Below are 24,019 nucleotides of genomic sequence, written 5' to 3' on the forward strand. Positions count from 1 at the left end.
GTATTTTAGGGCTACCATCTCAGAATCGAAGAACTTCAAAGGGTGACATGTTAAGATAAGTTCAGGCCAGGCGTAACTTAGAAATACTAACTAAATCAAAAATGTTAATTTATTGAGTTTGAGCTAGAAAATGAGAGCTAATATTGCTAGAAATTTAAACCAACTGACACTGAAAACTAATATAATCAACAATTTTAAAACCATTTAAGTAACTGCTGATGGCATTATAACATGGTACATTATCCTCATAATGAAAAGATGAATCATAAAAAAAGTTAAACTATGTTTAGTGTACTGTTTAGAAGGCTGAGGAAATAGACTGCATATTAGAGAAATTTCTGACCAAAAAAAGGGTAAAAGAAGCGCCTGAAAGAAACCAATGATCACAAATGATAGGAATTCAACAACTCTTCCCCCTGCAGTAACAAGATTGTCACCTCCTTCTAGTTTATTTTTTACTGCCTAGAGAGTACAAATAATTCATTTGTACTCCCTCAAGAAATTTCTCTCTATAAATAGTACAAATCTGTGAACTTTGTTTTTACTACTCTTTCATGGATAAAGTACTTCAAAAATCAAAGTGTCAGAGTCTATGACTTTTATTTACATGGAAAATACTAAATATTCTGGCTTCAATATTAAATTATATTCAGTATAATTTTTGCTAAAATGTATTTTGTACTTTAAGTTTTGGAGAAATGTTTACTCATATATGATGTACATACATAGTAACTGTCTGATAGCAAGAACATTTATTTTATTAAGATGTAAAGACCTTTTTACCAATCATGGTTAACAAATTTACTGTAGGTTACTAGAACTGGAATAGTTTTAGGATGTCCAAGTATATACTACTTTTACAAATGATTAGAAAACCATGGGTCTCTATATTTATTAAACTGAATCACCTGGCAGTAAAATTCAGTTAAGGCTCTTGGCATTGGTGAAACTTCTTCCCACTCAGACCTGCTGCTGTGGTAGACCTGTACTTCATCTGTGATTTCATCTGGTGCATAATCACCACCTAATATATAAATTTTATCTTCAATTCCAATTGCGCCTGCATTAAAACCTGCACATTCGAAAGATCCTTCACCTTTCCAAACACAAGTATCTGGACAAAAACTATAAACCTTATAGGTGGAAAGGTCACATATATACAGTGTGCAGTTTACTGGGACAGCTTTAATTAGCGTTGCATGAAAAAACTGCCCAAACTCAGCAACTAGTTCAGACCACTGATCAGTTGTAGCATTGTATCTAAAAAAGCAATCAAGCGATGGATTAAAAGCATCTGTAATCTCTACCTCTGATCCAAGGACGTAAATTACATTTTGGCATGTGCTTGCTTCTGGATAGTATATACCTCTGGGTAATGGGCTAACAGATATCCATTCTTTGGAAAGAGGGTTGTAAGATTCAACATCTAAGAGGCTTTTAATGTCCCGAGATCCTTTAGTTTTTCCACCTATGACAAATAATCTATTGAGAGCCATAACTGATGTATGCATGGTTCTTGGAGTTTTCATAGTTGATACCAAGAAGAAATCATTTTTGACTGGACAGTAGCACCAGGTTTGATCAGTGGCGTCATGATATGACTCAGCAATATGAAGTCGAACCGTTCTACAACACTTTCCTTTGCAACCGCCTGTCAAGAATATTTTCTCTCCATAACTAGAAAGACTAGATCCTGGTAAATCAATCAGGTGTGATTGCGGCAGTATTTTCCACGAATCAGTTTTAATATTATAGCAAAATGTATATTGATTTTCTTCGTTTTCCTCAGTTTTGTGAATGAATATATATTTTTCAGTTGTGGATGGTCGAGCATCAGGGAAAAGTCCACCAGAACCTTGCACACACTTAAGTGCATCCATGATTATGTCAAAACAATTTGTACTTTTGAGTAAACACTCTTCATTGAACAGACAGTCCTGGAGTGTCTCCTCAGATAACTGATGTAATCTTACGTTTTTAATCAAATGAGGCAGATATTTTTGCCTTGATTCTAAGTTATGTTTAGTCCAACTAAGGACAACCTTCAATACTGTTTCTTCTTCAGGAACATTTAATTCATCTGATTCCAGACATTTTTGTAGTATGCCAAAATTCATCTCTAAGAAATCACTGGATTTAAATAATAAAGAAAAGTGATGTTGTACAAAGTATAATGCATGATCAAACAAATTGGTAGAGCCATAGCTATCTGATAGAGATAATAACTGTAAACAATTGACAAGATTAATGCTTTTTATTAAAAAGTCACTGCAAGCTTTGGATAGGAAGGAAACTTGAAGAAATGATGACAACTGGAAGAACATTTCCACATTATCATCTGTTATTTTTGTTTTTCCAGTATAGGCATAATCAAGAAATGCTTTTACTGCTTTGGAGGATAAATTTGTAATGGTAACACTTCCATCATCTCTTTCTTTCATGTTTACTTCAAACATAGCCCTGCAAAAATAAAGAACACAGAAGAACAAGTAAACAGGAATATTTTATTCCATAGTTATTTTCAATATACCTTAAAGAGGTTTTCTTTATCCTTAGGTTGGTTTGAAATATACTTATAAAATTGTATTTTAATAGCATCCTAATAAATTATTTGAATATCCAAAATAATGATATACCATATTATTTATCTACCAACAAATGTATTACATAACTCCTGTATTGCAAAATATATACATTATAGCTGAGCTCCAACAACTAATACAAAAAAGAGTATAAAAAGATTCAAATATGTTTACTGATTTGTTCTCATATATTATTCTCATAATTGGGATAAAATTTCTCTAATGGTAGAATTTCTTTATTTATGGGTTAATTAGTATCAACAATGCTGGTGAAAACTAAATTACTTAAAATATACTGCTTTTGGGTTTAGGACTTAAAATTCTTTTTCAAATTAATCTTTGGTTTGATATTAATGAAACAGGAAAGACAGAGTACAGTGAGATACCAGATGTCTCCAATGAATCTATACATCTACCAAATAAGACACACCTCTAAAAAGACATTTTTATAGTGCCTTAGGGAAAAAGGAATGTGATTTCATAAGACTAAACAATAACAGTATACCACATCAAGCTAAAAAGGAAAACAAAAAATGTTGCTGTGGTTAACAGCCACTGAAAAATGGAGATGGGCTCCTAAATCTGAATAATTAGACCAGCTTGGAAGTTCTTCCTAATAAGTTCTATTTTATCCCCACATGGTAAAGTTGCTAGAATCTAAGGAATTGGGAATTTCTTTGGTTCAGTTTAGGTAAACATAGAAATTGTTTGGAAATGTGTAGACAGGGATTAACATGTATTTTACTATTGGTTCTGGTGTAATAATGGTTTGTATTAATACTTGTGCCAGTATTGCCTAGGATGCCTTTGTGAGCAGTGGCCCTAGATGTGTGCCCAAATACTCTGAGGGGAAACCAATTTACTCATTAGAGTCTACTCCGGAGGATAACTAAGTCTATTTAAAAAGTACAGCATCCAACTGAAAAATATGAGGGACCTCGCAAAGAAAAAATACTCCTTAGGAAAAGGAAGGATGACAAAGTGCCTTCCTACCAGGCTATTCAATCCTTAATACAAAACCAAATAAATATAGTTTAAAAATTATATACAGTTACACATTATGCAAGGTTTCTCAATAAGGTATGTCAATAGAAATATTAACCTGTAATGCTAATTATATTATATTATTAAGATATCTACAGTCAGTTTAGGATAATATTAAGAGCATGGATTCTAGAGTCTGGCTGCCCAGGTAGGTATCTAGCCTCTGCCACTTATTAGCTATGTGACCTTGGGAAGGTGACTTAACTTTATTGTGCTTTGAATCCTTCATCAGAAAATGGGGATACTGGTAGTAATCTATCTCATTGGGTTCCTGAGAGAAATAAATAAGTTAATTGATGTAAAGAATTAGCTGCTATTGTTATTTTAAGAAAGCAAATGTTTTCTTTCAGATTAGAGGTATTTTTAATTTCTCATTAGCTCCACATTTTCTTTGAGAAGACATATGTAAAACTGTCTTTATATACTTTATCCTACTCATCTTTAAAGTACCCAGTTAAATCTATCTCAAATTTACCATGTTATTGTAAAGTGACTATAAAATGCAGGATTCCTTCTTAATTTCTTGTCGCCAATGAATTTAAATCTCAGTCATAATTTGCATTTTCCAAAAACATTGTAAAGGGTATTTATCATCCATTGTGCACTTTTATGGCATTTTTATTTTACATTATCCTCCCAATTATTCCAGTGAGTGAGTTTGATAACACAAATAAGTTAGTGGCCTTATTATACAAGAATGGAAATGATCAAATCTCAATCTACATTTGTACATATTTTTATATGAACTGTATATTCATTTAAATATACTATATATAGGCTGGGAGCAGTGGCTCACACCTATAATCCTAGCACTCTGGGAGGCCGAGGTGGGTGGATCGCTCAAGGTCAGGAGTTTGAAACCAAACTCCTGAGCAAGAACGAGACCCTGTGTCTACTCAAAATAGAAAGAAATTAATTGACCAACTAAAAATATATAGAAAAAATTAGCTGGGTATGGTGGCGCATGCCTGTAGTCCCAGCTACTCGGGAGGCTAAGGCAGAAGGATTACTGGAGCCCAGGAGTTTGAGGTTGCTGTGAGCTAGGCTGATGCCACAGCACTCTAGCCCAGGCAACAGAGTGAGACTCTGTTTCAAAAAAGAAAAAAAAATACTAAATATAATAAAGGACCTGTCATTGGTATTATTTAAAACAGGTGGAAAATCTAAAAAATATATTTTTCTGTCTTAATAGTAATTTTAAAAATTAAAAGCAGACCCATAAAGAACTAGGAGTAAGCTGAACAAAGAACAACAGACAAAAATTATGTGCAGATAAATTTAATTAAAAAATGACTTCAATAAGAGTAGAGGACTACATATTCGAATGGCTACATGAACTTTTTATTTTATTAGCATGAAAACATTATAAGAAAATCAAACAGTGTGTTCATACCAGATTATTTCCATGTTTTGCTAGGTTTAGAAATAATAAGCATAGCAGCTAATATTAACTGAATGTAGTGGGTACTGTGAAAATCATTACTTATATATTATTTCATTTAACCCTCATAATAATCCTATGAGTTAGCTCCTATTTTTATTATCCTGATTTTTTTTACAAATGAGAAAACAGGCCTGAAGAGGTTAAGTAACTTGCCTAAGGTCACATGTTTAATAAGTGGGAGAGCTGAGATTTAAATTTAGGACATATGCATTAAGAGGCCAAGTACTTAACATTGTACTATACACGTTCCTGTGATGAAGAAGCAACATGGGTAAGGGAGCAGAGCAGAGTTACATGGGAGAAAAGCTGGATTAGAAGAGAGGAGGGAGACACTGGTGGAACCTGAGATGTGACAGAGTACAAGAACAGTAAGGGCCCCAGTGAAGTTCAAAAAAGAATAACTTAGATTACCTGAGAGAAGAAATAATGAAAAGATGAAGGCATATGGTCTAAACAGGTAAACAGCTAATTCAAGACTGTTGTAGCCTCTCTGTCCCCAAAAAACTGTGCTATAGCACTAAACCATCGCTCCCAAATTCAAAGCAAGAAACCCTACAGGAGCAAGTGCTCAGCAGGTAGTGGATATCAATAAATGATTGCTGAATGAAGCTCAGCTTGTAAGATTTACTGTAAAGGTAATAGGGGTGAGGTCTAATTAGATGTTGGTAAAAAAAAAAAAAGGGGGGGTTAAACTAAGGATTAAAAATAGTATAAATTAACTTGCATCTTGATTTTTCTGTATTTTACTTTGTTTTTAACAAGATTTAAACCCTGCCTACTTTGAATTAAAGTTGCTTCCAAAATTGAGCATAATGCAAAATACTGCAATTAGGATTTAAGTTTCTTATAGTATGACCAGGAGGGCTGAAGACCAGGGTATCACCAAGAGAGACTTGTCTGTCCATTGACTAAGAGGCCTCGCAAGATGGTATTATCTCTATATGATTACCACACTAATTGTACGGTCATGTGTCTGACCTTTAAGCTTGCTGAATTGGAAACCCACTGTTGTCATAGCAGATCACTGCAGTGTCATGATTAGGACATTCCCTTTAGGGTGATCTACACGGGAAACCAAATTATATCCAGAAAATGGCTTAGATGAGAACAAGTTGGATGCTCTTGAGAAATGCTTTTTAGCTCAGAAGTACTTTTCCTGACTATAGGAATGTCAAATCCTCTGGGTTAGAACCCTTCCCAGCCCCACCTCTGGCTAATACATGGATATAATATAGGACTGAAGTTTATTCTTCTCTCAGAGTCATTTTCTTTGAACTTTGCTTCAATTTTTGTCCAACCTGTCCTGTCTTCTTTTTCTAAAATGATATATAGTACAGGGATCCTCCAAATAAAGCTGACACTGATAAAAATTTTTTCCCCCCAGAACATTTCAAGCAATAATATTCCGTAGAACTATGGGAAATGCTGTTGGGAAGACCCATGCTTTAAAAAAGGTAGTCTTAAATTCTCCTACTCAAACTTCATTAGTTAATCTTGGTTCTAATTAGTATTTTTTAAATTACTGTTGCATGTTCCTGTGGAGGAAAAATTGAGTATAGTTATAAAATATAGCTTAATTACCTATATCATAAAATCTGAAGCATAATTAGGTAGAGTACCTGAAAAAGTCACTGCATGCTGCTAACACACAACGATGACATGGGATTATTTCATCTTTCATGATTATTTTGAAATCATAAAAGATATTTTGTTCTCTAAAATTCTGTAGTATACTTAAGATTTTCTGTCCATGATCTTCTGATACAAGGCAGTTGTTTTTCTTCTCAGATGAAATTCCATTACATGAGCTTTGTTGATTGAAATCATATGAATTATCCATAGCCAATTCCATATGTTCTTAGAACTAGAATAAAAAAAAAAAATCACCAATGTAGTAGAAACCTAAGAAAATGTTCAGACTAAAAACTTGCCATCAATGTCAACTACACAAAAATGATGAGAACAATCATAACATAGAACACCTTGTTCTAAACATTTGTTTTCATGATATTTAATGATAAACTCCTTTTGAATTTTCATAATGTTAAACTTATTGGAATAAAAAGTATATTATTATTATTATTATCAAGGGCTAATGCTCAATGCTATATAATTGGGTTAAACACCAAAATGTACAGGTTGTATAGCTCATATAGGATGTCATTGCAAGATTAGTCTTGTTGTTACTCATAAGTGGTGTTATTTCTACAGTAGTTATTATTTGAGTATGTACCTAACACAGTCCTCTCCTCCCACCCCCATCCATTTTCTGCTGGTAGCAAAGTAGCTGTTAAAATGCTGATCTTGGACATAGACTATATTTCTTCTGAGGTTACTTTTACAAGGGAAGTGCCTGAGAAAGATCAGAGTGTTATATTGTATTAATTAATTCTGGCCTTTAGTAAGGAAGAACAAGGGAAGCACTGATCCAAGTTGGCCTATTTGGAAGCAGGAAGGCAAACGGCATATAACTTTATTAAGAAAGGCTTTTTAAATATGAAGTCAGGATTCTAAGAGTTGAAGGTCAGATAATTGTGATTTTTCCCAAATTGCAAATTAAGCTCTAAACATAAAAGTTGCACCATAAAAAGCAAGGAAGTGGGAAACAGAAATGAAAAAGAAGACTGGGAACTAGGGGAGCCAGACAAATAGGGAACCCTGATTCCCTAGTACATTTCTGTTCTGGTTATCTATTGCTTTGCAAAATCATTGCAAAACTTGGTGGCTTAAGACAACAATTTATTGTCTCTCATGATTCTGTGGGTTTAGCTGGAGCTTCTTGCTTGGGAGCTTTCATATAGCTACAGTCAGATGGTAGCTGTGACTGAAGTCATCTGAAGGCCTGACTGTGTCCACTATGGTTTCTTTATTCACATTTCTTATACTTCAGCTGTGATGGCGAGAACAGATTGGGCTCTCTCTCTCTTAATGCAACCTCTCCATCTGGCTAGCTTGTGCCTCTTTATCACAGCACAGCCATCTCAGGGTCGTTGGACTTCTTGCATGGTGGCTTGGTTCTCCTACAGCAAGTGTTCCAATAGGCCCAGGTGAAAGCCACATACTAGAAAAGTATTCTGAATGGTCCTACAGCATCAATCAAAGCTTTATTCTAGGACTGAAACAATCTACTGTTGTGCTGTTCAATATGGTAACCACGAATGTCATGTGTAGCCATTTAGATTTAAATTACTTATAATTAAATATAATTAAAAATTCAGGTCTTTGGTTGCTCTAGCCACATTTTATGTCATCAGCCATATATGCTGTAATGGTTAATTTTATGTGTCAACTTGACTGGGCCACAGAGTGCCCAGATATTTGGTTAAACATCCAGATATTTCTGAGTGTGCCTGTAAGGATGTTTCTTGATGAGATTAACATTTGAATTGGAAGACTGAGTAAAGCTGATAGCCCTCCCCAATGTGAGTGAGCCTCATCCAATCTTTTGAAGGCCTAAATAGAATAAAAGGCTGAGTAAGAAAGAATTCTTCCTATCTGCCTATCTTCAAGCTGGTCTTCTGCCTTCAGACTCAATCTCAAACTAGAACTATACCATCAGCTTTCCTAGGTCTCCAGCTTGCTAACTGCAGATCTTGGGACTTCCCAACCTCCATAATCACATGAGCAAATTCCTTACAGTCAGAATCAGTCTCTTTCTCTCTCTCCTGTCCTTACTGGTTCTCTTTTTCTGGAGAACTCAGACTAATACAAGTGGCTAGTGACTATAATATTATACAAATATAAAACATTTTTGTTATTACACAAAGTTCCACTGGATAGCTGATATACTGTGTGAAAATAGCATGCCTGTGTGAGTGTGTGTCTGTGTAAGTGTGTATGTGTGCATGAGAAAGTAATAGGACATAAATGGCAGTACAGTTGAAAAAATAAATGAGTTATAGAAATAATTTTGAGGGTAGTGTTCTGAGTAACTGTGAGTAGGGAGACATATTAAGAATGAGAGTGGGCATGGAGAAAGAGAGATAATGAGAGGCCTGAGGGACAGTTCTGAAGAATAGCAAGCAGAGAAACAGAACCAACAGGATAGATGGAGATATATATATATATATACACACACACACATACACCCACACATATAACACATGGAGAGAAAGAAAGACAAAGATTTATTATAAGGGATTGGCTCACATGCTTGTGGAGGCTGAGAAGTCCCAAGATCTGTAGTCAGCCAGCTGGAGACCCAAAAGAGCTAACAGTGTAGTTACAGTCCACATCCAAATGTCTGAGAACCATGATAGCCAATGGTGTAAGTTCCAGTCCAAAAGCTGGCAGGCTCAAGACCCAGAAAGAGCCAATTTTTCAATTTGAGTCTGAAGGCAGGAAAATACTGATGTCTCAGCTTAGTCAGGAGAAATTCCCTCATACGAGGCTTTTTTATTCTATTCAGGTCTTTAATTGATTGGATAAGGCCTACTCATACAGGGAGAACAATCTGCTTTACTCAGTCTACTGATTCAAATGTTAATCTCATCCAGAAATATCCTAACAACATACTCAAAATGTTTGACCAAATATCTGGGCACCCTATGGCCCAGTCAAGCTTACACAGAAAATTAACTATCACAACAATTCAAACCTTTACTTAATAATGTTAAGAATATATGATCTAGGATAGAAGGAGAGTATCCCAAATTCGAGTGAGGCATAAAGATAATTACATATGGCTAATGTCCGAGTACTAATTCCTCCTCTCACAAGGTATACTTAGTCACTTGTAAGACTACTTTTAAAATTAAGCGTTTTTCTCCTTTTCTAATGCCTATAAAATACACATATATGAAACATTAGCTTATCTAAAAAATCATATAGCTTCCTTAGATTATGATATAATGTGGTTAAAGCAAATAAGGAAGCAATTAGCTTGAGGTTGTCTCTGTAAGCAAACTGTAACTTAAGTTGGAAACATTTCTTGTAACTAACTTGAAAACTAAAAAATGAGTCTCAGAGAATCACATAGCCAAATGGCCAGTTGGTTATATAACTAGGGACCTCCCATAAGACCATATCAAAATAAGGCAAATGTCTAGCTGCAGCCAATCAAGTAATTTCTCTATTTTGTTTCTGTGTTCAGCCTACAAAAGCTCATGTTCCTAGAGTGGAGCTCTTTGAACCTCTTTGCTCAAACTCTGCTAAATTTAATTTGCCTAAAGTTTTTCCTTTAACAATGTGAAGTGGAAGAAGGAGCAGGGCTTTAGAATCAGATAGACTTGAGTTCCAATAGTGGTTGAGCAGTTTACTTGTGATAGATTTGAGGCAAATAACGTCTGATCTTTGCTTCTTATTTTCTTCATCTTCAAATGGGGATAAACTATACCTGTTTAGCTATGTTGTTAAGAATATTAAAAATATGTAATTTAGCATATAATATATGGTAAATAAGTGGAAGTTAGAACTTATTTAAGAAATTTAACAAAAAAGCAAGGAAATCATTTAAATGTCATTAATCAAGAAGTTTACATTTATAAGGTGGTAGGGGAAGGGATAGAAGAAGCAGGTGTCTAATAATTTCTAGGGCTTAAGAGCAAAATTAGATACAAGAATGATGGTTGTAAAGTGCTTTTATCTGGAGTGTCAGCATCGATAGAAAGGAGAAATCGGTGACTGACTCCATGATGATATAAAAAAATGTTTAAAAGAAATAGCCAGGGAGTATTATACTATGGAAAAAGATACACAAAGCAGGTAAACAAACAGTATGATTGAAATTAGTCTATACTAGTTATACAGACATGAACTAATGCTGTGCAAAGGATCCAAGTATCTTCTGAATGGCACAATGTGGCCAGGATGTTACTCCTGTTCTCATTCTCCAGTCTAGTGATGGGCCAGCGCATCGATAACCTGAACAGCAACATGGGGTATCTCTCCATGGCTTGCATCCGAGAAACACAGAATTGGTTGGGAAACTCAGTCCAGATCACCTAGACACTCCCTGTAACTGCTCTATATTCTCATCCACTAAAATATATGTATTAAATCTCTCTCTGTGTTAGAGGAAGTTAGATGCCGAGAATCAAAAGATAAATTTGTCTCCTATAACCTAAGATTTCTCTGGGTTTCTAAAAGTTCTCTCAAAGATTAGAATCAGCTAGGCATAGTGGCACGTGCCTGGAGTCTCAGCTACCTGGGAGACTGAGACGGGCTGATTGCTTGAGCCCAGGAGTTCTGGGCTGTAGTGCATTGTGTTGATAAGATGTCTGCACTAAGTTCGGAATCAATATAGTTACCTCCCAGGAGCAGGGGACCACCAGGTTGCCTAAGGAGGGGTGAACCAGCCCAGGTTGGAAACAGAGCAGGTGCTGATCAATAGTGGGATTATGCCTGTGAAAAACCACTGCACTACAGCCTGGACAACATGGTAAAACCCCATCTCAAAAAAAAAAAAAAAAAAAAAGATTAGAATCACAGGTGTTGTTAAAGATATTTGATCCACATGGAACATCCTAAAGTAGCAATTACAACCTCAACTGCTAGACTTATCTAGTCATAAAGAGAGGAGAAAAGAATGTGGGTAGATACTGAAAACTTGTTTCACATTTTCATTCTGTATGTGATTGATACGTGTGTATGTATGTGTGTGCATACACATATATACAATTTAACTTTAATTTTTAGGTTTTCTTTTCAGAGATGGGGTTTCACTATGTTCTCCATGCAGGCCTCGAATCCTGGCCTCAAGCATTTCTCCTGTCTCAGCCTCCCAAAGTGCTGGGATTACAGGTGTGAGCCACAATGCCCAACACAATTTTTAATTTTACTATATATTTTTATTTACTGAGCATTTAAGAATTTCTCTATTTTCCAGTACTGTAATATGGCCATAATTACCACTGGAAATGCCCCAAGTTTAAGTAATATCATGCTGAATTTTTTTCTCTGTGTAATCCTACTATTTTCATATTCCCCATCCAGGTGAATGTCATCTATATTCACTAAGCCTGACAACCAGAAGTCATTCTTCACTCGCCATATCTATTTTAAAGGCATGACCTTCTCTCTATCCCTATAGCTACTACTATTAGTTTAAGCTATCATCATTCTCACTGAATTATTGCAGTAGCCTCAATGCTGATTTTCCTTATTTCCATAAACTTTCGTTAAAAATCTGTGTTTCAAACTGTGCATGCATTAGGAACATAAAGATAAATAAGACAGGTCCCTGTTCATACAGGGCTTAGGACTAGCAGGGAGAAAAATAACAGTGTTACAAAGGTCATAACAGATAATGATCAGTGCCATGGAAGCAACCCGAAGGGACAAAACTCAGACTTGCTTTTATGGGTGGATGCAAAGGCAGGGATGAGCAGAGAGGTTTGAGGAAGACATTCTAGTGTTTTCGAGTATAGTACTTGAACTGGTAAAGAAAAAATTTTAAATGGCCACACAAGAAGGTAAGAAAGACGTTTTCAATAGGTAAATTGCAGATGCAAAGGCATAGATATAGGAGTTATCATGGCTCACTGGGAGAAATACAAAGCTGGGGATGGGGTAGATAAAGATAAAGTGGTAACTAGGAACTGGCTTTCACAGTTTTGAATGCCATGGTAGGAGGCTTGGGTTTCATTCTATAGGTAATGAAACATATTTAGAAGGATTTTAAGTAGAAGCAGCATCATATCATTGGATTTACATTTTAGAAAGATCATTCTGCTGGAAATACAGCAGTGGATAATAAAGATGTGGCTCCTATTCTCATGTATCTTACTAATGGGGTAGGTATGCATGGTCAGTGGCAACAATAATGAGAATGCCAATTTTTTTAAAAAGTTGAATGTTTTTTAAAATCATATTACTATATGTGTATGTATAATTTATACATAATTATATATATAATTTCACATATATAAATAATTTGGAAGTTGGATTAAGTCAATTATTGAAGTTCATTGTTCATGGATTAAAAAAATGAACTCAAGGATATATGTATGAAGGAATTTTTATCCCTATAAATAGTAACATAAGTAAAAAAACTTTATTAGAAATTCTCAAATATCAAACTAATACATTAACATTATACTAAAAGTTAAAGACTACCACATTTATTCTACATAGAAAGGCCAAGCAGAGAAGCTGAAATTTTCTATTTGCTTAATTTGAGTAAATTTCTATTTGCAGACTTTATTTAATCATGACAATTGTAAGTGCTATTAAAGAAAATGAAGGCTGGAAAATGCATAATGGTGGACTCAATTCACATGATAACTAAAGCCACTGCAATTGATAAAAAAATCAGAGAGCATAAGTAGAGTTAGTAGAAAAGAGGGTCATGGATGAAACAGGAAGGAGAATTAACCTTGAGGGACAGACAATTTAGTTGAAGAATTATTTATGGAGTACCTGCTACATACCAGGTACTGGTCTAGATAAATTGAAAATATAATAGTGGAAAGTACAGTTTGTGAATGACACAGGGCGAGCAAGTTATATGGCTGAGGAAAAACTCACAAAGAACAGCAAGATAAATGGAGGAGAATCAGGAGAGGTGGTGGGGACTAAGGGAAGAGAGTTTCAAGCAGGAAGTTGTCACCTGTATCATGAAAAAGTTAGGAAAGGTAATGCCTGGAAATAAGTCATTGATGATTCAGGGTAAAGGGGGGAGAGAAGAGATTACAGTGGGTTTAAGAAGAAATAATGGGCACGATTTGTATAAATTATTTTTAAAAAGTTCAGCAAGATGGGGACTAAAGGAACTTGTAAATACTAAGAAATTTTGTTAAGTTTTGTTGTACATGGGAGAAATCTGAGCATGTTAATACATTGAGGAGAAAGGGCAGGTATGGAGGAAAATTTTTACAATGATCACAACAATCTAAACTCAGCATCTACATCCATATCACAAAGCGAAATTTTTTGGACCTTTAAACCAATGAGAGAACAATATTATATGGCAAAACTTACATTTCTGTTAACAAATGGCAAATAAATGGTTAGAGACCCTAAAATTTTATAGTTGTTTAGTGATATAACAAGCCTGAAGATACCAAAATAGATAATAAGTAACTTATATAGTTAGACAACACTCATCATAGTCCTTTAAGACTGGCATTAATAATGACTTTTTCAAAACAGCAAATTGAGGCTCAGAGGATAAATAATGTGCCTAAAAACACAAAACTAGTAGAAACATGCTTGTTTCCCTCCATGATCTTTCTGACCCCAGATTTTAATATCAAACAAAAACCCAGAAAGCAAATTGAGAGCGCCTAAGATCCAACCATATATGTACTTGCCAAAAGTTACCACAACAATATAAGATCATTCTTGGCTGGGCACAGTGGCTTACACTTGTAATCCCAGCACTGTGGGAGGCCAAGGCAGGAGAATCACTTGAGCCCAGGAGTTCAAGACCAGCCTGAGTAGCACAGCAAGACTCCCACTCTACAAAAAAAAAAAAAAAAAAAAAAAAATAGCTAACATAGTGGCACACACCTGTAGTTCCAGCTACCTGGGAGGCTGAGGCAGGAGGATAGAATATTGCTTAAGCCTAAGAATTCGAGGTTACTGTGAGCTATCATTTTGAAACTGCACTCTAGCCTGAGTAATGAATCAAGACCCCCATCTCTTAAAAAAAGTCATTCTTAATAAGGCATACATGATAATAATAGCTAAAATTTGCTGAGCCATTAAGATATGCCAAGTACTGGCCTGTGGATTTCACATTTTACTTAATTTAATTCTTATAAATATAACCTCTATAAAAAACAAAGAGACTTCTGTTTCCAACAAGGTGTAGTGAACATACTTTTCCCTATTTCACTTGCTAAGTACAAGAAAAACTCTAGACATATATATAAATACATATCACAAATATGTGAAGACTATGAAAAGTGAAAGGAAGAAAGTAGGCTGGCTAGTGAGTGTGGGACCTGAGGAGTCACATGGCAGTGACTTCCTTGGGTTTTCTTTTTTGCCTAATATATTGTAGATACTGAAAAACTTAGCACTCCTGAAACACCAATGGGTACACAAAGAGCCCTGTGGTGTTAATGATATATGTGTGAGTGTATACTGGTTTTTGTCCACAGTTCCTGGCTCATGACTCCCATAGCCCTTGTTGCAGTTTTTTGTTACAATGTGGGGTGTGTTAGGCCTCAGGAGCAGGCCTCAGAAAAAAGAATCTTTCTGACCTTCACCTGCCCCATGGCAGGATTCTAATCTTCCCCCACCATTCTGATTCTGATTATGGATCCTAAAACCCTCATTCCAAAGAGAGTCTCATCCCATATCCTGAATTTCAATCACATTTCCACATGGTTGTCCATAAAAATCCAAGAGGACTGGGTTCAGAGAGCTTTGGAAAGCTGAACACATGGAGGTTCTTGGAGGGTGGCATGCCCAGGAAGGGCATGGAGGCTCTGTGTCCCTTCCCCTATACCTCATCCTCTGTATCTCCTCATCTGTATCCTTTATAATAAACTGGTAAACATGTTTCCCTGAATTGTGTGAGCCACTCCAGCAAATTAATTGAACCCCAAGTGGGGGTGTGTGAACTCCAACTTGAAGACAGTCAGTCAGAAATTCTGAAGGCTTGGACTTGTGACTGGTGTCTGAGTGGGGGACAGTTTTGGGGACTGAGCCCTCACCCTGTAGGATCTGACACTATCTCTGAATAGATAGTCTCACACTTGAATTAGAGGATACTCAGCTGGTGTCTGCTGCTTAGAGTGTGGGAGAAAAATCCACATTTGGTTACAGAAGCCTTCTTCTGCGTTGATATTTGTTATGGTGTGAGAGCAGAGGGAAAGCTCTCACACCATCAGTTTGGGAATGTTTTCCAGAAGCAAGCTGCAAGAAAAACATCTCACAGGACCAGGAAAAAAAGCAACCTAGCAAGATAGAAAAGTTTTAAGATAATAACCACTCTCCCCCAGCTGAATACCACACAAAAATTGTGGCTCTATACCCACCCACACCTGCAAAAGTGCAATGGAGAGCCTTGAATTCCATCCATAGTAGGCTGTAATGAGGTGCTTCACCCCTTCTCCTCTTATTCCCCCACTGGAGTGGTATCAGAAAAGGCTGGGCAACCACTAAAACGTCTATGCAAAGAGATAACACTCAAAGTCACTATAGCTAAATCAAAAAGGAATTCTAAAAAGGGTTAAAGTAACGCACAGTAAGATAGAATAAAGAAAACCAAGAACTAAAAACAGAAAGAATAAAGAGCAAAAAATAAATTACAGACCTAAGTACTAATATATCAATAACTATACTAAATATGAATGGTCTATATACTCCAAATAAAAGATAGAGACTACCAGAGTAGATTTAAAAATTGACCCAACTTTATACTTCCTACAAGTAATTTACTTCCAATGATACACGTAAGTTGAAAGTAAAAGGATAGAAAAATATACTATGCAAGCATTAATTAAAAGAAAGCTAGTGTGGCAATATAATTATAGGATAAAGTAGATTTCAGCAAGGAAAATTATCAGGGAGAAAGAGGAATATTACACAATGTCAATCCACCAAAACTAGCAATCATAAATGTGCATGCACCAAACAATTGAACTGTAAAATATGTGAAGCAAAAACTACTAAAACTGAAAAGAAAAATAGGTAAATCCACTATGAAAGCTGGAGACTTCAATACCCCTCTCTCTAAAATTAATAGAACTAGATAATAAATCAGTAAGGATATAGAAGAACTCACCAATGCCATTAACCAACAGAATCTAATCAACATTTGTAGAAAACCCCACCTACCAATAGCAGAATACATATTCTTTTTCAGTCTCCATGGAAAATATATCTAGATTGACCATATTCTGTCTCACAAAACAACCTAAAATGATTTCAAAAGAATTGAAATCACAGATTATGTTCTCTAACCACAATGAAATTGAATTAGAAATTAAAAAACATAAAAAGCTCTGAGAACTTGAAAGAAAATAACATACTTCTAAATAAACCATGATAAAAGAGAAAGTCTTAAGGGTAATTGAAAAAATATATTGAACTTAATAAAAATTAAAATATAACATATCAAAATGTGTGAGATGCAGCTAAAACCATGCTCATAGGAAAATTTATAGCACTAAGTGCTTACATTATTACAACTCACTCAGCATGACATATGTCATTTGAACAGTCCTGTAACAATTAAGGAAATTAAAGTTACCCCAAATTTTAAAAACAATTATACCAATTCTACACAATTTCTTCCAGAAAATAGAAGAGAAGGGAACACTTGCCAATTAATTTTATGAAGCCACATTACTGTGATACTCTGGACAAAGACAGTACCCCAAACAAACAAACAAACAAACAAACAAAACCCCACAAATATAGACCAAGATCCTTCACAAATACGATGCAAAAATTCTTAAAAAAATCTTTAGCAAAAGGAATTCAGCAATATATATAAAAGGAATGATACACTATGGCCAAGTAAGTTTATTCAGGCATATAAGGCTGGTTCAATATTTGAATATCAGTCAGTATATTGATCATATCATTTGATACAGAAAAAACATTTGACAAAAATACAATATCTATTCATGACAAAAACTCTTAGCAAACAAAGAATACAGTATGGAAAAGTTTCTCCACCTCAACTTGACAGAGAACATCAACAAAAAACCTATAGCTACCATTCTACTAAATAGGAAAAGACTGAATGTCTTGCCTGCTAAGATGAGGAAAACAGCAAGGAAATACCCTCTTACTACTGCTATTTGTCATAGTACTAGAGCTCTAGCCAGCAAACTTAAGCAAGGTGATTCAATAAAAGGCATATACATTGGAAAGGAAGAAACAAAACTGTCTCTATTTACAAATGCCAAGATAAGCTATGTGAAAAATCTCAAGGAATATACCAAAAAAACCCTCACAGAACTAATAAGCAAGTTCAGCAATGCCATAGGATACAAGAGCAACACACAAAAACCAATTGTATTTCTAAACACTAGCAATGAATACACAGAAACAAATATTAAAAATACAATAACTTAAAAAAAGAAAAAATCTAACAAAACACGTATAGGACTTGTGTGCTGTAAACTATTAAATGCTAACAAAAGAAATCAAAGAAGACAAAATAAATGGAAAGACATGCTGTGTCTATAAATTGGAAAAGTTAACATAGTAAAGATGTCAATTCCCCTCAAACTGATATACAAGTTTAACACAATTCTTATCAAAAGCTCAGCAAGATGTTTTTTTGTAGATATAGGTGAAATTACTGTAAAATTTATGTAGAATGATAAAAAAACTAGAATATCTAATGCAATTTTGAAAAAGAATAATGTGAGAAGAATCAGTCTATTTGATTTCAAGACATACTAGAGTCACAGTGATCAAGTCTGTCTGATATTAGTGAAAGGATAAACACATACATCAGTGGAACAGAACACAGAATTGAGAAACAGCCCAACACAAATACAACCAAATGACTTTTGACAAAGGTGCAAACGCAATTCAATAGAAGAAAAATAATCTTTTCAACAAAAAGTGCTGAAACAAATGGATATGCACAGGCAAAAAAAAATGAGCTTCAACCTAAACATCATACTTTATATAAAATTTAACTCAAAATGAATCATAGATTTAAACATAAAATATAAAAATATAAAACTTTTAGAAGAAAATATGGGAGAAAATCTTTATAATCAGGCATTAGTCAATAAATTCTTAGACATCAAAAGCACAATATATAAAAGAAAAAAATTGGTAAGTTGGATTTTATCAAAAATGTTTTTTTTCCTCTGTGAAAGAACCTGTTAAGAGGATAAAAAGACAAGCTATGATCCAGGGAAAATATTTGCAAACCAAATCTGAGAATGGTGGAATATATAGAGAACTCTTGAAACTCACCAGTAAAAAACTAGATAATACAATTAAAAAATGAGCAAAAGGCATGAAGAGGTATTTCACCAAAGAGAATATACAGATGGCAAATAAGCACATGTAAAGTTGTTTAACATTATTAGTCATTATGGAAGTGCAAATTAAGAATAGAATGAAATATTACTGCCCATCTATCAGAATGGCTAAAATTAAAAATAGTGACAACACCAAATGTTTGAAAGAGTACAGAGATGATAGATCACCAATACATTGCTGGTGGAAATAGTCTGGCAGTTTCTTAAAAAAATCAAACACAAATTTACCATATTACCGTGTTTCCCCCCAAATAAGACCTACCCATAAAATAAGCCCTAGCAGGATTTCTAAGCATTTGCACAATATAAGCCCTACCCCGAAAATAAGACCTAGTGATGGGCATGGCTATGCAGCCTATCTGCACAACCCATGCATTTAGCCCTGGAGCAGTAAAGAAGAAGAGCAGCCTTCTCATCTGCCCCATTGTGACAGCTACTGTCCCAGAGGTGACCAGAAAGGTGTGGGCAGCCCCACGAACAAGGTCGGCTCCCCCCTCATCAGGTCCCGGCCATCCTGTGCGTGCTGCAAGCTGAGACTTTGAGGGGAAAATAACACATCCCTTGAAAATAAACCTTAGGGTATCTTCTCGAGAATAAATAAATATAAGACCCTATCTTATTTTCGGGGAAACATGGTATCCAATAATCATACTGCTGAGCATTTATCCTAGAGAAATGAGAATTTATATGTGCACAAAAACCTGTACATGCTAATTCATAACAGTGTTATTTGTATAGTCAAAAACTGAAAACAGCCAAAATGTTGTGCAGTTGATGAATGAGTAAACAAACTGTGGCTTACTCATTTACCATGGAATATTACTCACCATTAAAAAGGGACAAACTATTTACATATATAACAATGTAGATGGATTTCAAAGGCATTACAATGAGTGGAGGAAAAAAGCCAATCTCAAAAGGTCACATGCTATGCAATTTCATTTCTATAACATTCTTGAAATAATAAAATTATAGACATGGAAAATAGATTAATGGTTGCCAGGGGTTGAGGATCGTGGAGGTGGGTATGCACAAGGGAGACCTTTGTGGTAATCTACAGTAATATGTATCTTGATTGTGGTGATGGTTATGGGAATCTATACATGAGAAAATCACATGAAACTACACACACACATTGTACTAATGTCAAATTCCTGGTTTTGATTTTTTACTATATTATGGATTAAATCACTATGGGAAACTGGGTGAAGGGTACATGGGGGTGCTGTATCTATCTTCACAACTTCCTGTGTATCTATAATTATTTTTTTAATTAAAAGAAATATCAATTCAATTCAGAAACTACTTTGATATTCCAGGTTTTCAATTAACTTAAAATAGTTTATTGTTATTAAAATCATGTATGTGTTTTAAGTATTGTGTTAAATTAAGTCAATTATTGACACTCATGGTTCAGGGATCATTAATAACAATTGAACCCAATGATGTAAGCACAAAGTAATTTTTATTTCTGTAAATAGCAAAAAAAAAAAAAAACTCTACTAGAAAATTTCAAGTATCCTAAAATATATTAGGATTATACATAGCTATACACTTTTATAAAGTTGTTAAAAAATAAAGCCTGCCATGTATTAATATATTTGACACAAGATAACAAATCTAAGAGGCTGAAAAATGTCCATTTCTTAAATTTAGTTTGAGTAAATCGCTACTTGTATATTTTGCAAATAACAAAGAATGTGGTATTTGGCGCTGGAAGAAGAGGGTCCTAAAGGGTCCATCATTTATTAGTGATTACTGCTGAGGCTCTCTGAGGCTTTAGCTTCCTTACCTGCAAAAGTGGACACACCTATCATATTGGACTGCTGTGATACCTAAATGATATCATGAATATTCAATTAGTATTGTAAAGTGACATACAAGTATTAAAGATTAAAATCAATAAACTTATTAACTATTAATTCTTAATTCTTGGCAAAAGATTTGTTTGGCAATTATTTTTCTCCAAATATTCTTCAAATTCAATTATGATATTTCACTGATTTTAAGACACAAACTTTTTCACACTTAACATATTCACACTGTTAACTAGTCCCTCTTCTTGAAACACTCTTCAGGTTTCCTCCTTGCTAACTTCTCCTTCTCAGTCTAATTAAAAGGCAATACAGCATAGTGATTAAGGGCATGGCTTTCTAGAGCTACCTTTGAAGACAAGTTGTGCTTATGGCATGGAGGACAGATGTTGGAAGAGAATGCTCCCCCCTTTCTTGTGCAGGCTAGAAAACTCATCAGTGCTTCAGGTGAGAAATGATGCTGGTTTAGACTAGAGTGTTAACACTGGTAATAAACAGAAATACAAGGATTTAGCTATATTTCAGAAGCATAACCAATAGGACTGTTGGATGAATTGGATATGGAGAGTGAGGGACAGTGAGGGAGAATCATGGTTTCTTCCTTGAGAAACTGGGAGAATTATGGAGCTATTCAATGACGTCTTAGAAATAAGATTAGAATTAGAATGAAATTTGTGACCCAATAAAATGCTAGTGAATATTACCTAAAAATCACCTACACTTAGAGATGATCTCATTTGATGCCTTTCCATTGAAATTAATATCTGGAAAAGAATATGTGATTTACCCAAGGCCACATGGATAACTGGTGGTAGAGCTAGAAATAGAACATGAGTCTCCCAGAATCCTGCTAAGAACCACAAATCAGGATCAGACAAGACGACCATTACTCACAAACTAGCTGAGCCTGTGTTACTTTAGTCTTCTTCCCCCAAACAATGCAATAAAAAAATATTTTAATAAAATTTTGGGGTTTATTGAATATAGTTAAGCAAGTTATGAACTGCATATTTATGTTTTCTTTAAAAAAGTTAGGGAAGGTAGACAGAATATAAAAATCAGTCTTACCCCTGAGAATAAAATCTATTATAAAAGTCAATTAATTACATTTGCTCATATATACTACTTGTAAAAGTTAAAATATACATGAAATTCCTTCTCAAATAGCTTACATTCTAATTTGCAGGATAACACACATGCAAATAATTCAGGACAACAGGAGAGATGTCATAAGGCAGTACTAGAGTAACTGCCAAATGAATTATATAAACAATACCGTTTTTAAGAAAAGTACTCTGGAGTAGGCCTTAAAAGAAGGTAAGGTTTAAGCTAAGCTTTGAAGGATGACAAGGAAGATTTTAAAAAGTAAATAGGTACATGTCTTGAGTTGTTCTAAAAAAAAAAAAAGTAAATAAGGAAAGGGATTAAATTAAAGCTATAAAGAATGTTCACTAGGGTACTAGGCTTAGGACTGGTGGTAGGGAGTGGAGTGAATGAGCTATTTTAGATTGGGTAGGCAGAGATATTCTCTTTGGTATGACATTTGAGCCTGAATGATACAGAGGAACAAGGAATGTGGTGATGGGAGGAGAGAAGAATATTCTAGGCAGAGAGAACAAGTACAAATATCCACTACATTACTTGCCTATATATTAGGCTCCATAGATCTAATACACACAAATCTTGTTCAATGGTAAAAGAATGGGATACGAATTTCTAAATATGAATTTAAACAATTCCACAAATTGTCTTTCTGAGCTCAGCTTCTCCATCAGCAATAACTACTGCACAGAAGGACATGTAAGATAATGTATATAAAAGTGTTTTAGAAACAGAACAGTTATAAAAATCAGTTCAAAAAGGAAAGAAAAAGTTATAAAGTTAAAAATGGAGAACTGAGTTATGATCACTGCTGATATTACTAGTGGAGTACCTTTTTACCTTTACATTTTCTTTTACTGTAGCTTTTTAAGTACGTTTTAACTGCCTTGCCAGATTATAAACTCCCTGCAGGTAGTAAACATCTTAAATATGGCACCTGGCACAGGTTTTTAGTAAGTATTAGCTAAGTATATATATCAAGCCAGTAACTCATTTTACTTTCCTTTGAAGGTTTGTATTTGAGTGTTTATGTGTGTACGTGCACAGTATGACACCTAATGGACCACCAAGTCAGGCATTTACACTCCTCTGCAGAGCCCTACTTTTTCCAGGACGGAAAACCGCAGGGGACTTTGATCACATGGGCTTTCACAAAGAATCAACAACAGTCTACACGTAAAAACTCTGAAAACAGAGAAATACATCAATATGGCCCTTTATAAAGTCTGAGAAAATCTAAGGAAAGGCCCAGGGTAAATCTGAAGGGCCGCTTAAGTTTTCACTTGGTTCTGCTGCTATTAGAGCAAGGACCTCTGTTATGATGGAACCACTCACAACAGAGTCCTCACTTTTCTCTCCACGGCCCACTGGCAATCGCAAAACACCACCTGGGTCATTTCATCGCCGCAAAAAACCGTCAGCAACAGCCCGGCCGCTCGCTGGCAGCCTCGGAGTCAGGCGGGGCCCGTGACCCGCACTGAGGGCAGTGTCTTTGCTCGGCCTTTAGACGGAGGGTTTGAGGGCAGGCGGCTGCTAAGGGTACGTGGGGTCAGGTGTGAGGGAGGGTCTTTGGCCGAGGGGGCTGAGAGGTAGGGAAAGAGGCAACTCAGGGCTGCCGCGTTGTACAACTCCAGGGGTCACCACGGCAAACCCTTCCTCGACACGGAAATCCCTCCTGCCCCCGAAGGAGCGACAGAAGCAGCCGACGCCAAAGAAATCCTCTTTTCTGTGGGTCACAGGGGCCAAACCCAGTCCCCGGGAATAATGCGCTACCATCCCACTCCTCCCTCAGACCCCGGAGCTCACCCACCTGCAACTGCAGTCTCCGTAGTCTCCACCCCGGTCTCCCTTCCTCTAGAGGACTGGTTGCGATTGGCTTGCACCGCTGTCCCGTTAACTCTTCCCCAAGTGTGAGTGGCGTAACTGTCGGGCTCTCGGCCTTGGTCCCGCCCTTCGCAACCCTCCGAGGCCACGTCCCACGTGACGTCACACAGTGCCGCAAAGCGCAGAGGCTGGCGTCGGTCTCCGCCCCCGGCAGCTTTCTCCGATTGGCGTAGGCTGAGCTGGGGGCGGGGCAGTGAGGGCTCTCCGAGGGCAACGTGCCTGCCGTCATAGGGCGAGGCCCCG

General features: G+C 35.8%; 1 protein-coding gene across 3 annotated transcripts; it reads right to left on the reverse strand.

Annotated features, from left to right (window-relative positions):
- Positions 1–483: 483 nt before the first annotated feature.
- On the reverse strand, positions 484–23,851 carry KBTBD3 (kelch repeat and BTB domain containing 3). Of its 3 annotated transcripts, XM_012748751.3 has the most exons (4): positions 23,703–23,851; positions 20,770–20,812; positions 6,690–6,934; positions 484–2,460 (listed from the first exon to the last, which is right to left on the reverse strand). In XM_012748751.3, the coding sequence occupies exons 3-4, from the start codon at positions 6,920–6,922 to the stop codon at positions 858–860; spliced, it is 1,836 nt and encodes a 611-aa protein (XP_012604205.1). In that variant the 5' UTR covers positions 6,923–6,934; positions 20,770–20,812; positions 23,703–23,851; the 3' UTR covers positions 484–857. The 3 variants fall into 3 exon arrangements, with proteins under 3 accessions (XP_012604205.1, XP_012604206.1, XP_012604207.1); XM_012748752.3 differs by lacking the exon at positions 20,770–20,812; XM_012748753.3 differs by lacking the exons at positions 20,770–20,812; positions 23,703–23,851 and having other exon boundaries at positions 6,652–6,740.
- Positions 23,852–24,019: the final 168 nt, after the last annotated feature.

This window comes from Microcebus murinus, chromosome 4 (assembly GCF_040939455.1).
Source record: "Microcebus murinus isolate Inina chromosome 4, M.murinus_Inina_mat1.0, whole genome shotgun sequence".
Lineage (NCBI taxonomy): Eukaryota > Metazoa > Chordata > Mammalia > Primates > Cheirogaleidae > Microcebus > Microcebus murinus.